The 12,065-nt window shown below is 46.2% G+C and overlaps 1 protein-coding gene across 4 annotated transcripts in view; it reads right to left on the bottom strand.

Annotated features, from left to right (window-relative positions):
- Positions 1–12,065, bottom strand: part of NR3C2 (nuclear receptor subfamily 3 group C member 2) — a 470,603-nt gene that overhangs the window by 31,890 nt on the left and 426,648 nt on the right. For all 4 annotated transcript variants that reach the window (XM_068279226.1, XM_068279217.1, XM_068279219.1 and 1 more), the window contains exon 8: positions 4,643–4,800. In XM_068279226.1, the coding sequence (XP_068135327.1) occupies positions 4,643–4,800 (158 nt within the window). The remainder of the gene's footprint in view (positions 1–4,642; positions 4,801–12,065) is intronic.

Here is a 12,065-nt window from a genome sequence, read left to right as displayed (position 1 = left end):
TGTGACGATGCAGGGGGGAGGAAAAAGCGCGGCTCCCTGTAGCGGCGATCTGTATCGTCGTTACCAGGGGTACCGCTCTTTCCTCCCCCCTGCATCGTCACAGCAGCAGCGCCAAGCGCGCTGCTGTGATCTCTTCATACGGGCATGAGAGCGCAGAGCGGGGAAGAGGAAGCGCCGGGGAGGAGGAAGCCGCTGCAGGTAATAGCAGCAGCGGCGGCGGCGGGAGGGGGGCGAGCAGGGCACTATACTGGCCACTACCTACCTACACTGGGTACTATACTAGCTATACCGGGGCACTACCTACCTAAACTGGGCACTATACTAGCTAAACTGGGCACTATACTAGCTAAACTGGGCACTTTACTAGCTATACTGGGGCACTACCTACCTATACTGGGGCACTATACTAGCTATACTGGGGCACTACCTAGCTATACTGGGGCACTACCTACCTATACTGGGGCACTATACTAGCTATACTGGGAATTACACTAGCTAAACTGGGCACTTTACTAGCTAAACTGGGCACTATACTAGCTATACTGGGGCACTATACTGGCTATACTGGGGCACTATACTAGCTATACTGGGAACTATACTAGCTAAACTGGGCACTTTACTAGCTAAACTGGGCACTATACTAGCTATACTGGGGCACTATACTAGCTATACTGGGGCACTATACTAGCTATACTGGGGCACTATACTAGCTATACTGGGGCACTATACTAGCTATACTGGGCACTATACTAGCTATACTGGGGCACTACCTACCTATACTGGGCACTATACTGGCTAAACTGGGCACTATACTAGCTATACTGGGGCACTACCTACCCTTACTGGGCAGTATACTAGCTATACTGGGACACACTGGGGGGATCACGCGGCCAGCATTTCCTACCCCCGGCTTATATGGGGGTCAATCATTTTTCCCTGGTTTTTCATGGAAAAGTTGGGGGGTCGGCTTATATGCGAGTATATACGGTATGTCTTTCCTTCGGAGATTTTCCAAGCCTAGTTCACTCCTTAATCACATGATAAGGCTAGACTACTGCAATACCCTCTAAAAAGGCCTTCTAAATGAAAATCTGTACTGCTTGCTGCTAGCACAGAATGCTGCCACAAGGCTGTTAGCGAACCAACCCTGCCATTGCCACAAAACACCGATCCTTTGCTCACTCAACTAGCTACCCATAAAATGGAAAATCCTCTTCAAAAGGGGCCTACCAACATTCAAATCTCTATACAATTTAGGTCCTGCATACCTGAAGGATTTGTTGCAACTAAATTTCATCTTCCACAAGCTCAATCAACAGGATCTAATGTTGGGGAAATTTACGTATCTAATATTTACCATTATATTAAACGATGTATTATGAAAATATATGTAAGCTGTCCATTCCTTTTCTATATAACCTAAATCAAGAATCAACTGAACAGATGTACTGAAACTTGTCAGGATGAAATCTTACCTGATCAAATATTGTACTTTCCTGAGTTTCTTTTCTATTGAACAGTATTAACCATTTGCAGTGGCGTAGCTAATGAGCTGTGGGCCCCGATGAAAGTTTTTACAATGGGGCCCCCAAGCACTCTATACATACCAAAACCTGCCAATGGCAACTACAGTGTCACAGGTTCAAGAAGGGGATGGGGAACAGTTTGTTTATGATTACCACTATCCAAAGTATCTATAGAAGTGATTATTATGAGCACAGGACCAATAGAGAGCTAATACTGTAGTTGAGGGAGGGCCCTTCAGGGCCCCTCTGGCCCAAGGGCCCCAATACGGTCGCAACCTCTGCAACCCCTATTGCTACGCCCCTGACCATTTAATTAAAGCCAGTGGTTACCAGTTTAAAAATCAAAAAGTCAGATACTCACCTAAGGAGAGGGAAGGCTCGGTCCTAATGAGCCTTCCCTCTCCTCTTCCGGTGCCCTCGGTGCTGCGCTGGCTCCCCTGTACGCGTCCTCTGCCGCAGGGACTTCGGAGGTCTTCGGGAGCACTCGGGCTTCCGAAGACGGGCCGCTCCATACTACGCTCAGTGCTGCGTAGTATGGAGCGGCCCGTCTTCGGGAGCCCGAGTGCTCCCGAAAGCTCCCTTCGGCTGGGGAAGTGGCAGTATTTGACCGAACTGGTCGAATACTGCCGCGGGGGATCCTGCGCGGGACCGGGCACCGGGAGAGGAGAGGGAAGGCTCATTAGGACCGAGCCTTCCCTCTCCTTAGGTGAGTATCTGACTTTTTGATTTTTTAAATGGTAAACATTAACTTTAACATTGCTGTGTAATTGGGAAGACTCATATCCTAAATAAAGTACAATACCTGTACAGGATAATACATTCCCAACTTTCTTTGATGTACACTTTAACCTCCGTAGCGGTAACCCCGTGTGTGACACAGGGTAAGCCGCCGGAGGGTGCTGCTCAGGCCCTGCTGGGCCGATTTACATCATTTTTTTTCAAACGCTGCGTGTTTGGTCTAAACGCCGCCGCCCGCCTGCCGCCGATGCGCCGCTACCCGCGGATTCAGGTCCCCCCCCCCCCCGCATACCCCTTGTGCAGCCTGGCCAATCGCCCCAGGCTGCACTATGGGGTGGATCGGGACTCCCTGTGACGTCACAATGTCCATGACGTCACTCCGTTAGTCGCCATGGTGACGGGGCAAGCCCTCAAGGTAATCCCGTTCAGAACGGGATTTCCTTATGGGCAAGCGGTGCCGGCGGCGATCGGAATGTACGGGGGGATGCCGCAGGGAGGGGGGAAGTATGTAGCTAGCGCTAGGCTAGCTACATGGTAAAAAAAAAAAAAGTGAAAAAAACCCTCCCGCGGCTGCGCAGCCGCGGGAATTAAACCACCAGGGGGGTTAAACAATACAATAAAAAGTGACAACCACAACTAAGTTTGTGTTGAAAGAAAAGTGTATACTCTATATAAATATGTATTGAAACTCATGCCACATGATGTGAATCCTTTAGGAAGGATGCTGTAAGACCTTGTGAATTAGAGAAGAGATTGTTCAGACCTGACCCTGCCTGTGTGTTTCTCTCCTTCTCACTGAAGGTTGACTGAGGCCCAGCCCTAAATAGGAATCCATAGCCAACATTAAGAGGGCCCTTTGATTCCTTCTCTAAAATTCACAGGCTTTGGGTTAACACTATCACTAATAACTTAGTTAGCCCCCAGATCCCACCTTAAAACCTTTGGAGCCAGACCCTTCTGTCTTGATGCTCCTACCCTTTGGAACCAGCTGGCCCAATCAGTAGATAGTAGATGCATGCTAACACAACCAGATAAAGGGGATACTCCTGAAACAGCAGGCTGTCGCTGTGTCTACATGCTACTTGTGTCACTGTCTGCAATGGCTGTGATTTTAAAGAGCTATAAATAAAAAGAACTTTTTAATTACTATTTGGTGGTGCCAACCCTTCCAGTTGACACACCCAATCAGGACAGCTCCATCCCTACAGGCATCTAAATCCAAACTGAAAAATCACCTGTTAAGCCTAGCATGAACACATCATGCTTTGCTCTGTAACACATTCCACCCCACAACGATGTATTGATCTAAGATATATCCATGAATATTGAGTCCTTTGGAAGAAAAGCAGTTTACACAGGTTATTGTTGTGGATGTTACAGCTCTGATTAGCCTGCATTGCAAGAGAGGAGGTATGAGCTGAGGAAGTGATTAGCAGGGTACTCAGACCCTGGCCCCAGCTTTATTTACTAGTCTGGGCAGCTGCTGTTAAAAACAGTGAGCTGAGTCTCCCCAGTAAATGGAATTGAATCAGTAGGAATCAGCAGACTCCCACTACCATGATGTGTGGAAAATAAAGAGATGCTGGAGAACTCACTAGAGTCTCATTATAAAAAGAAAACCTAGCAAGTTAATTGCATAGAATGCAGTCTAGAGGTGCCCACTAATTATACAATCTTGATTGTACAATTTTACCAAATGTATGTAGTAGAGGAGTAAACAGAGTGAATATACTTTGAATGCATATATTAGATAGAGCCTCATATTACACAGAAGTGATAAGATTGTACATTCAGGATTGTATCATTAGTGGACACCTTCAGGGCTCATTCTCACTAAAAGCTGTGCAAAGTGGTGCTCACTGTTCTGCCCCGCACCCTTCCCTGCTCTTGCCCGAGTTCTCTCATCAGCTATGCTGCACTGCTCACACCTCCTGCAGTTTCATGTGCTGCTAAAAAGGCATCCAGGTGCATTCTCACCCAGTGAAATTGGGAGGTGTCATTCACTTGTGCTGAATGGAGCAGCCTGTGTGAACAGGCCTCTAAGGTGGCCATGGATAGGCAGACTAGATCACTTTCATCAAATCTGTCTGGAATCTACTCAATGCCACTCTGCCAATTAAGTTGTTAACAATATCTAATTATTAAGTACTATAACTATCACAATTCTAACTTGTAATCCCGGAGTACCACTTTAAAGCAGAGACTGGCACATTTTAGTATTAGATAATAAGATCATCTAAGTAGCTGAACGTAATTTAACACGGTGAAATGTACGGCAAGTCACATGTCACACTAGTCACCAATCACACACCTTGAATAAACTCTACAATTCACAGAATATAAATGTGGATTGAGTTTCTGGGAGCGTTAGTACTTACGTCTTGTACAGTATCTAGGAGTTTAGTTAAGTGGAAATATCGCTGCCAGCTCTGTCCAGCACTGTGTGGACTCTTCATTAATATCCTTCTCAGCTCTTTAATGTAATTCAATCTCATTTCTTCAAAAGCAGCTTGGCATTTAAGTCCATCTTTTGGAACTGGATCGAAAAAATAAAAATTGAGACAGCTTAGCAAAAAAATTAGGCACCTAATCAAATTATATGAATTCAAAACAGATAACAGACTATGTATAATGAAAATGAAATACCGATAATTAATGCAGTTCTGAATGTTTCTCTTTAAACTAAAATTATGGGCAAGTTAAAGATATGGATGGTACATTAACATTTGTCTTTATATAGTGCCTCTTTTATTAGCATAAAAAGTCATTATTTGTTGTTTTAAGAGCTGCAAAAAAGCAGCTAGCCGTGATGTTTCTTATCTTAAGGATACAAATCAGCTGAAAAAAAACCAAGACAGCTGATTGGCTGCTTCTCCAAGAGCCGTCAGTGGGGAAGTCTACTAATTCCCTGAGACATAACAGCTGAACTCAGCCAGGGTGAGTAATGCTCATGTCATGTCTATGGGTATCTTAAATCTATTGTGACTTAGTGAATTCACTAGGTGCAAACATAGCAGACAGTCTAACATGCAGTAACTGTCAGGGAAGCGGGGCATTTTCAAAATGTTTAACGATTTTAAATCTCTGTTTGAAAAGACTGTGAATTACACAGTTGCTAATGACAACAAATTATGCCAGAAGGCAATATTTTTGGTAAGTTGTGGTTTAGTTGTGAGATAACCTCTTGTATTGCAGATAAAGCTAACCAAGTTATAATGCATAGGATAGAGAACTCTGATCGCAGTCTCATAATTTTCAGGGAAGGATATCACTGCAGCTACTGGGAGGACCTAGGAGCTAGATAGCCAGATTCATTCCTCCTTCCAAACCAGGGTTCCCCTCTAGCAGTTCAGTGGATGATATCTGACTCCTCAATGCACAGTAGTGCAACAAAGCAGTTTGAATTACTCTCTCCTGTGCTGGGTGTGCTTCTCTTCACTGCATCTTCCGTCAGTCACATGTCACATGATGTAGGAAGCCTTGGGAGACTTATGGAGGTGATTGAGTGGCAGCAGTAAGGTACAGTGGATCCAGCACTGGAGCAAGCAATTTAAACTGCTCCACTGTGTTACTTAACAGTGCAGTAGGAACAGAGAAGGGGAGTGTCTCAAGTTCTGTTTAAACTCGATGGGCGTATGTGTTTTTTAAACCCAAATAAGTATGTAAGAGCGGCACACAGAACAGTATTGGGGACGGTGGAATGGTGGCGTCCGCGTGGGAGGATGCCTGAGGTTATAGAATGGGGGGGGGGGGCGACGGGATATTAGTAGTGTGGGGAAGGGGGGCATCCAAATTGCTGTGGGGCATTGAGCAATAGGGGGGGTTAAGGAGGCTCCACTTATTGTTAGCGGTTGTTGACCGCATTTGTTAAGGGGCCGAGGTGAGTGCATACTATATGGTCCTGGTGGTTACCAGGGAAAATGGGGGGGGGGAGGGGCACCAGATAAGGTCATCTTAGGGTCCACCATAGACCATTAGTATGGCTGTAGCGGTGCAGGGTATAGGACAGACATCATGGCATAAACATCTGATGCGTCTTCTGGCAGGTGAACTGTGCTGAACGTGTTCAGATCCTGCCTTTCGATGTCTATGGCTTCCCACAGAGAATTTTTGTAAGAGATTCATCACAGATTACCTCTTTGCAAATGTTATCAAATCTGGCTTTAACAACAGCAATCAATACAGTATAAAGATTTCAGGCAATACTTGTTGAGGAATGCATACGAATAGGTTAGTCTGAAAAGAGAAATGACTTCTAGGTAAGGACCCTAAGGTCTAAGGTTCTAGGTAAAAATGTCATTTTTTTTCCCAGATGACATTTCTCTTTTTATATAAACTGGCATTTGTGGAAACTTTCTTGCTTCAGGATGCACAGACATACTGTAACAAAGTTATTTTACATAACATAATGCAAGAAAGCAGCAACAAGGAAAAGAGAAAAAGACATTGAAAGCTATAAGCTAAGAAATGTGCATGAGTGTGTGTAAACACCAGTAATACAGAGCAGTAGAGATGGCGATGGAAAACACCAATTCCATCTAATGAATAACGATTTTCTCATAACCACTTAATTTCTTCCTGCTGTTTTCTAAAGCAACCATTCCCATGCAGATGTAATATTTGACAAATATCACACCAATATTGAGGCAAAAGGGAAAAATAAAATAAAGATAAACTGTATAAACAAAACGAGCAAACTCAAAATACAAAATTCTGGAAGCCTGCCCAGATTCTCAAATTGGGTTTATTAAACACAGCCGCGCTATCAGGCTGTATAGCTTCCAGTTCCCCACAGATTAGGAAGTATGTAAAGCACAGTACATAAATGATTAATACTAAAGGTGGCGCTGCAGTAATAACTATATAAAAGAACAAATATGGCAGGGTTTTGGTAAACCACCCAAAAATATTACCCACTGAAACACTCAAAAGATCTCTTCCTGCTGCTTCCTTAGTACCTCAAAAAGAGAACCAGATAGTATTTACAAAAAGGAACGCTGGACATAAATCGATGTCAACTTATATTGCTGGTATCAATTTTATTCTCAAAGCACCAATATACAGGTACTTTACTACAATAATGGTAGACAACTCACTCACTCAAACCATCCACACATGTATAGGGACCACCTGATGCCAGATAAAAATGTTGCATAAAAACACTAAAAAATCAAAAATACATATCTCATCAATAACTGTAAACAACAGGAGAGTGTAGAAAAATGGGCACTCTTAAAGGCTCCCCTTGTAAAAATCAAGCTACTGATTGATCCACATGGAAGCTCTTAGTCGCTCCAGTGTCCACTATGTATGTCAGTGTGTATCTTCTTCCATGAAAGTTCCACAGCATGACAGTGCCCGGATTTCCAGTGTGCTTGCTATATATATATATATATATAGCTTAGAGGTAAGGTTGAATGTTATATGTTTGGAGGGAAAAGGACAGTCAGAGTTAGGGGATCATGGGTGACTGGAGGTGGAAGAGGAAGATGCAGAACAGCTTTCATTGTCTCGACCACACAGTCTACCGCAGCCGATTTTGATTACATCTGTTAATCACTGAGCTTTTAAGTCATCTGGATATCTTTAGGAACCTATTTTACTAATGTTAACCAGGTAACACAAACCAATATATGTATTAGATGACAAGAATTTGTAACCTTGCCTGGTTTATATTAGTCCATAGCTACTTTGCTAGTTGAACTAATGACTGCAGTTTCATGCACAAACTCATCATTTCTAATTGATCCAGTACTTTCTAGATTTACTAAGATCTCAATGTGAATGTGTGTATGTGTGTTTACAATCAGTCAATCATGTAGTTAGCAAGTTCATTAACCTTTCATGAAGTCCAAAATTACTCAGATGAGGACTTAAACTGTTGCCTACTATTGACAGACACTTTTTAGTAAATCCAAGCCTGTGTGTCAAAATTAGTACCATGTTACAATTTTGTTTCCATAAATACTGATAACCATAAACACTAAAACCACTTGCCTAATTGTGTAAGTCAGGGGCGTTTCTAGGATCCTTGGAGATCGCGGGCACCTGAGGGCACCAGGTGGGGAGGTATATGCGCCGCGGCAAAACATGGGCGTGGCTATGAGGTGAGTGGGCGTGACCATGGGTGGGGCCAAATGTACATGAACTTAACTTAGCTACAGATAACGGGCCTGCCCATCGAAATATTTATTTAGATAATCTACAATCAGTATAGGCATAGATCAAAGATGTATACGCACATACAATTTTGATTGGTCAATCACTGACCCCCAATTTTACCACCCCCGTGCAGTAAGTGGGCCAACAGACAATGAATTTTATGAACAGAGCTAAAATTGGCTAATCAAAATTGTATGTGTGTACCAGGCTTTACAGCTAATACTGTACATACTGAAAGGAGCAGGGAATCAGCATACAATATAGCTGGTTTACAATCAGTAAAGGCACAGAGTAACACCTTACACTGTACACACTGGAGGTAAATCAGCACACAGTGCAGGCACTAGAGAACAGCGTATACTGTACATACTGTAGGCAGCAGAATTCAGCACACTGCAGCTAGCGTGCCAAAAATATGAGGATCACGTTGTGCGGCGTGCTTATCGAGCCGCACCGAAAAATGGGTGGGCCATGGACCAGAATATAGGTGTGGTAACGGGTGGAGACAAATTTACATGAACCTAGCAATGGTGGGACATTAGATTATGACAGTGGTGGCGAACCTTTTGGAGGCCGAGTGCCCAAACTGCAACCCAAAAGTCACTTATCTATCGCAAAGTGGCAACAGCAATTTAAACTAAATGCTGTACAAACGTTTTAACTCATACATGATTATGGAAAATCCAAGTTAAAAATAAACTGTGAAGATAAACAATTTCATCGATCCTACTCCTGAAAAATGTATTCAATTTTTTAGAACCTCCCAGTTTTATTTTCTGTTTTAAAAAGCTAAAAAAGTAGGTTTAATGCTATTGTCTATAAGGATTCAGCTTTTCCCATAGTCTCGCAGTTAGAAATCATGTGACCCCCAACAAGACAAATTCAACAATCATGAGGTCCCCAACAAATCATGAGGCCCCCAACAAGACAAATTCAGCAATCATAAGGCCTCCAACAAATCATGAGGCCCCCAACAAGACAAATTCAGAAATCATGAGGCCTCCAACAAATCATGAGGCCCCCAATAAGACAAATTCAGCAATCTTGAGACCTCCAACAAATCATAAGGCTCCCAACAAGACAAATTCAGCAGTCATGAGGCACATAAATAGACAGCATTTCACATAAATAGGCAGAATGCCCCCTTAATATGGTAGCCCCCAAGTTAGGTAGTGAGTGACAGGGACCCCCAGGTTAGCTAGTGAGTGACAGGCGCCTCCAGTTAGGTAGTGAGTGACAGGGACCCCGATAGTGAGTGACAGGGAGCCCCTTTAGGTAGTGAGTGAGTGCCAGGGAGCCCCTTTAGGTAGTGAGTGAGTGCCAGGGAGCCCCTTAAGGTAGTGGGTGAGTGCCAGGGAGCCCCTTTAGGTAGTGAGTGAGTGCCAGGGAGCCCTTTTAGGTAGTGAGTGAGTGCCAGGGAGCCCCTTTAGGCAGTGAGTGAGTGCCAGGGAGCCCCTTTAGGCAGTGAGTGAGTGACAGGGAGGCCCTTTAGGCAGTGAGTGAGTGACAGGGAGCCCCTTTAGGTAGTGAGTGCCAGGGAGCCCCTTTAGGAAGTGAGTGAGTGACAGGGAGCCCCATTAGGGAGTGAGTGAGTGACAGGGAGCCCCTTTAGGCAGTGAGTGAGTGACAGGGAGGCCCATTAGGAAGTGAGTGAGTGACAGGGAGCCCCATTAGGGAGTGAGTGAGTGACAGGGAGCCCATTGGGTAGTGAGTGACAGGGAGCCCCTTTAGGCAGTGAGTGAGTGACAGGGAGCCCCTTTAGGCAGTGAGTGAGTGACAGGGAGGCCCTTTAGGCAGTGAGTGAGTGACAGGGAGCCCCTTTAGGTAGTGAGTGCCAGGGAGCCCCATTAGGGAGTGAGTGAATGACAGGGAGCCCATTAGGTAGTAAGTGACAGGGAGCCCCTTTAGGCAGTGAGTGAGTGACAGGGAGCCCATTAGGCAGTGAGTGAGTGCCAGGGAGCCCCTTCAGGCAGTGAGTGAGTGCCAGGGAGCCCCTTCAGGCAGTGAGTGAGTGCCAGGGAGCCCCTTTAGGCACTGAGTGAGTGCCAGGGAGCCCCTTTAGGTAGTGAGTGAGTGACAGGGAGCCCCTTTAGGCAGTGAGTGAGTGACAAGGAGGCCCATTAGGAAGTGAGTGAGTGACAGGGAGCCCCATTAGGGAGTGAGTGAGTGACAGGGAGCCCATTAGGTAGTGAGTGACAGGGAGCCCCTTTAGGCAGTGAGTGAGTGACAGGGAGCCCCTTTAGGCAGTGAGTGAGTGTCAGGGAGGCCCTTTAGGCAGTGAGTGAGTGACAGGGAGCCCCTTTAGGTAGTGAGTGCCAGGGAGCCCCTTTAGGCAGTGAGTGAGTGCCAGGGAGCCCCTTTAGGTAGTGAGTGAGTGACAGGGAGCCCCTTTAGGCAGTGAGTGAGTGACAGGGAGCCCCATTAGGAAGTGAGTGACAGGGAGCCCCATTAGGGAGTGAGTGAATGACAGGGAGCCCATTAGGTAGTAAGTGACAGGGAGCCCCTTTAGGCAGTGAGTGAGTGACAGGGAGCCCATTAGGCAGTGAGTGAGTGCCAGGGAGCCCCTTCAGGCAGTGAGTGAGTGCCAGGGAGCCCCTTCAGGCAGTGAGTGAGTGCCAGGGAGCCCCTTTAGGCACTGAGTGAGTGCCAGGGAGCCCCTTTAGGTAGTGAGTGAGTGACAGGGAGCCCCTTTAGGCAGTGAGTGAGTGACAGGGAGCCCCTTTAGGTAGTGAGTGCCAGGGAGCCCCTTTAGGAAGTGAGTGAGTGACAGGGAGCCCCATTAGGGAGTGAGTGAGTGACAGGGAGCCCCTTTAGGCAGTGAGTGAGTGACAGGGAGCCCCATTAGCAAGTGAGTGAGTGACAGGGAGCCCCATTAGGGAGTGAGTGAATGACAGGGAGCCCATTAGGTAGTAAGTGACAGGGAGCCCCTTTAGGCAGTGAGTGAGTGACAGGGAGCCCCATTAGGGAGTCAGTGAGTGACAGGGAGCCCATTAGGTAGTGAGTGAGTGACAGTGACAGGGAGCCGCCACTCCCCCCCTAACCTCGCAGTCAGCAGACCTCAGGATCACCGGCGACCCGACCAGTAGTACGAGCGGCCGCCGGACGCACCCGCTCTATATGCGGAAGTGATGTCACTTCCGCATATCAGTGTGGGCGCTGGGTCCTAGCACCCGCACGATTGGTCGCCGCCTGATCGAGGTCTGAGTGACGCGGCTGGAGGGAGCCGCTGACAGATGGGGTGAGCGGCGGCCGGGCGGAGATCCGTGGCACCCCAGGACAGATTGGGGGCACGTGCTCCCCCAAAATAGGGCTAGCGACGCCCCTGGTGTAAGTCATCCTTGTGGTGCTAAAACAGCTCTGATCTGCCAAGGCTTAGACTGCACAGGACCTCCGAAGGTGCTCTCTAGTATCTGGCACCAAGATGTTAGCACATATGTCAATTTCTGCAAGTTGAAAAGTGGGAACTTCACGGATCACACTTGCTTTTCCAGCACATCTCTCAGCAAAGTTCTGGGTAATTTTAAGGTCATAAGAACATCAATTGTTCCCCTTGTACATCAATTTCAGAATTTTGCATTCTGACTTATCTGCAAGTCAGTGGCGTCATACTGGCACGCTGCAATGCACTGTGTGTTTTGA

This window comes from Hyperolius riggenbachi, chromosome 1, assembly GCF_040937935.1.
Source record: "Hyperolius riggenbachi isolate aHypRig1 chromosome 1, aHypRig1.pri, whole genome shotgun sequence".
Taxonomy (NCBI): Eukaryota; Metazoa; Chordata; class Amphibia; order Anura; family Hyperoliidae; genus Hyperolius; species Hyperolius riggenbachi.
The sequence above is the reverse complement of the archived record's forward strand: the minus strand, read 5'-3'. Positions and strand labels throughout refer to the sequence as shown.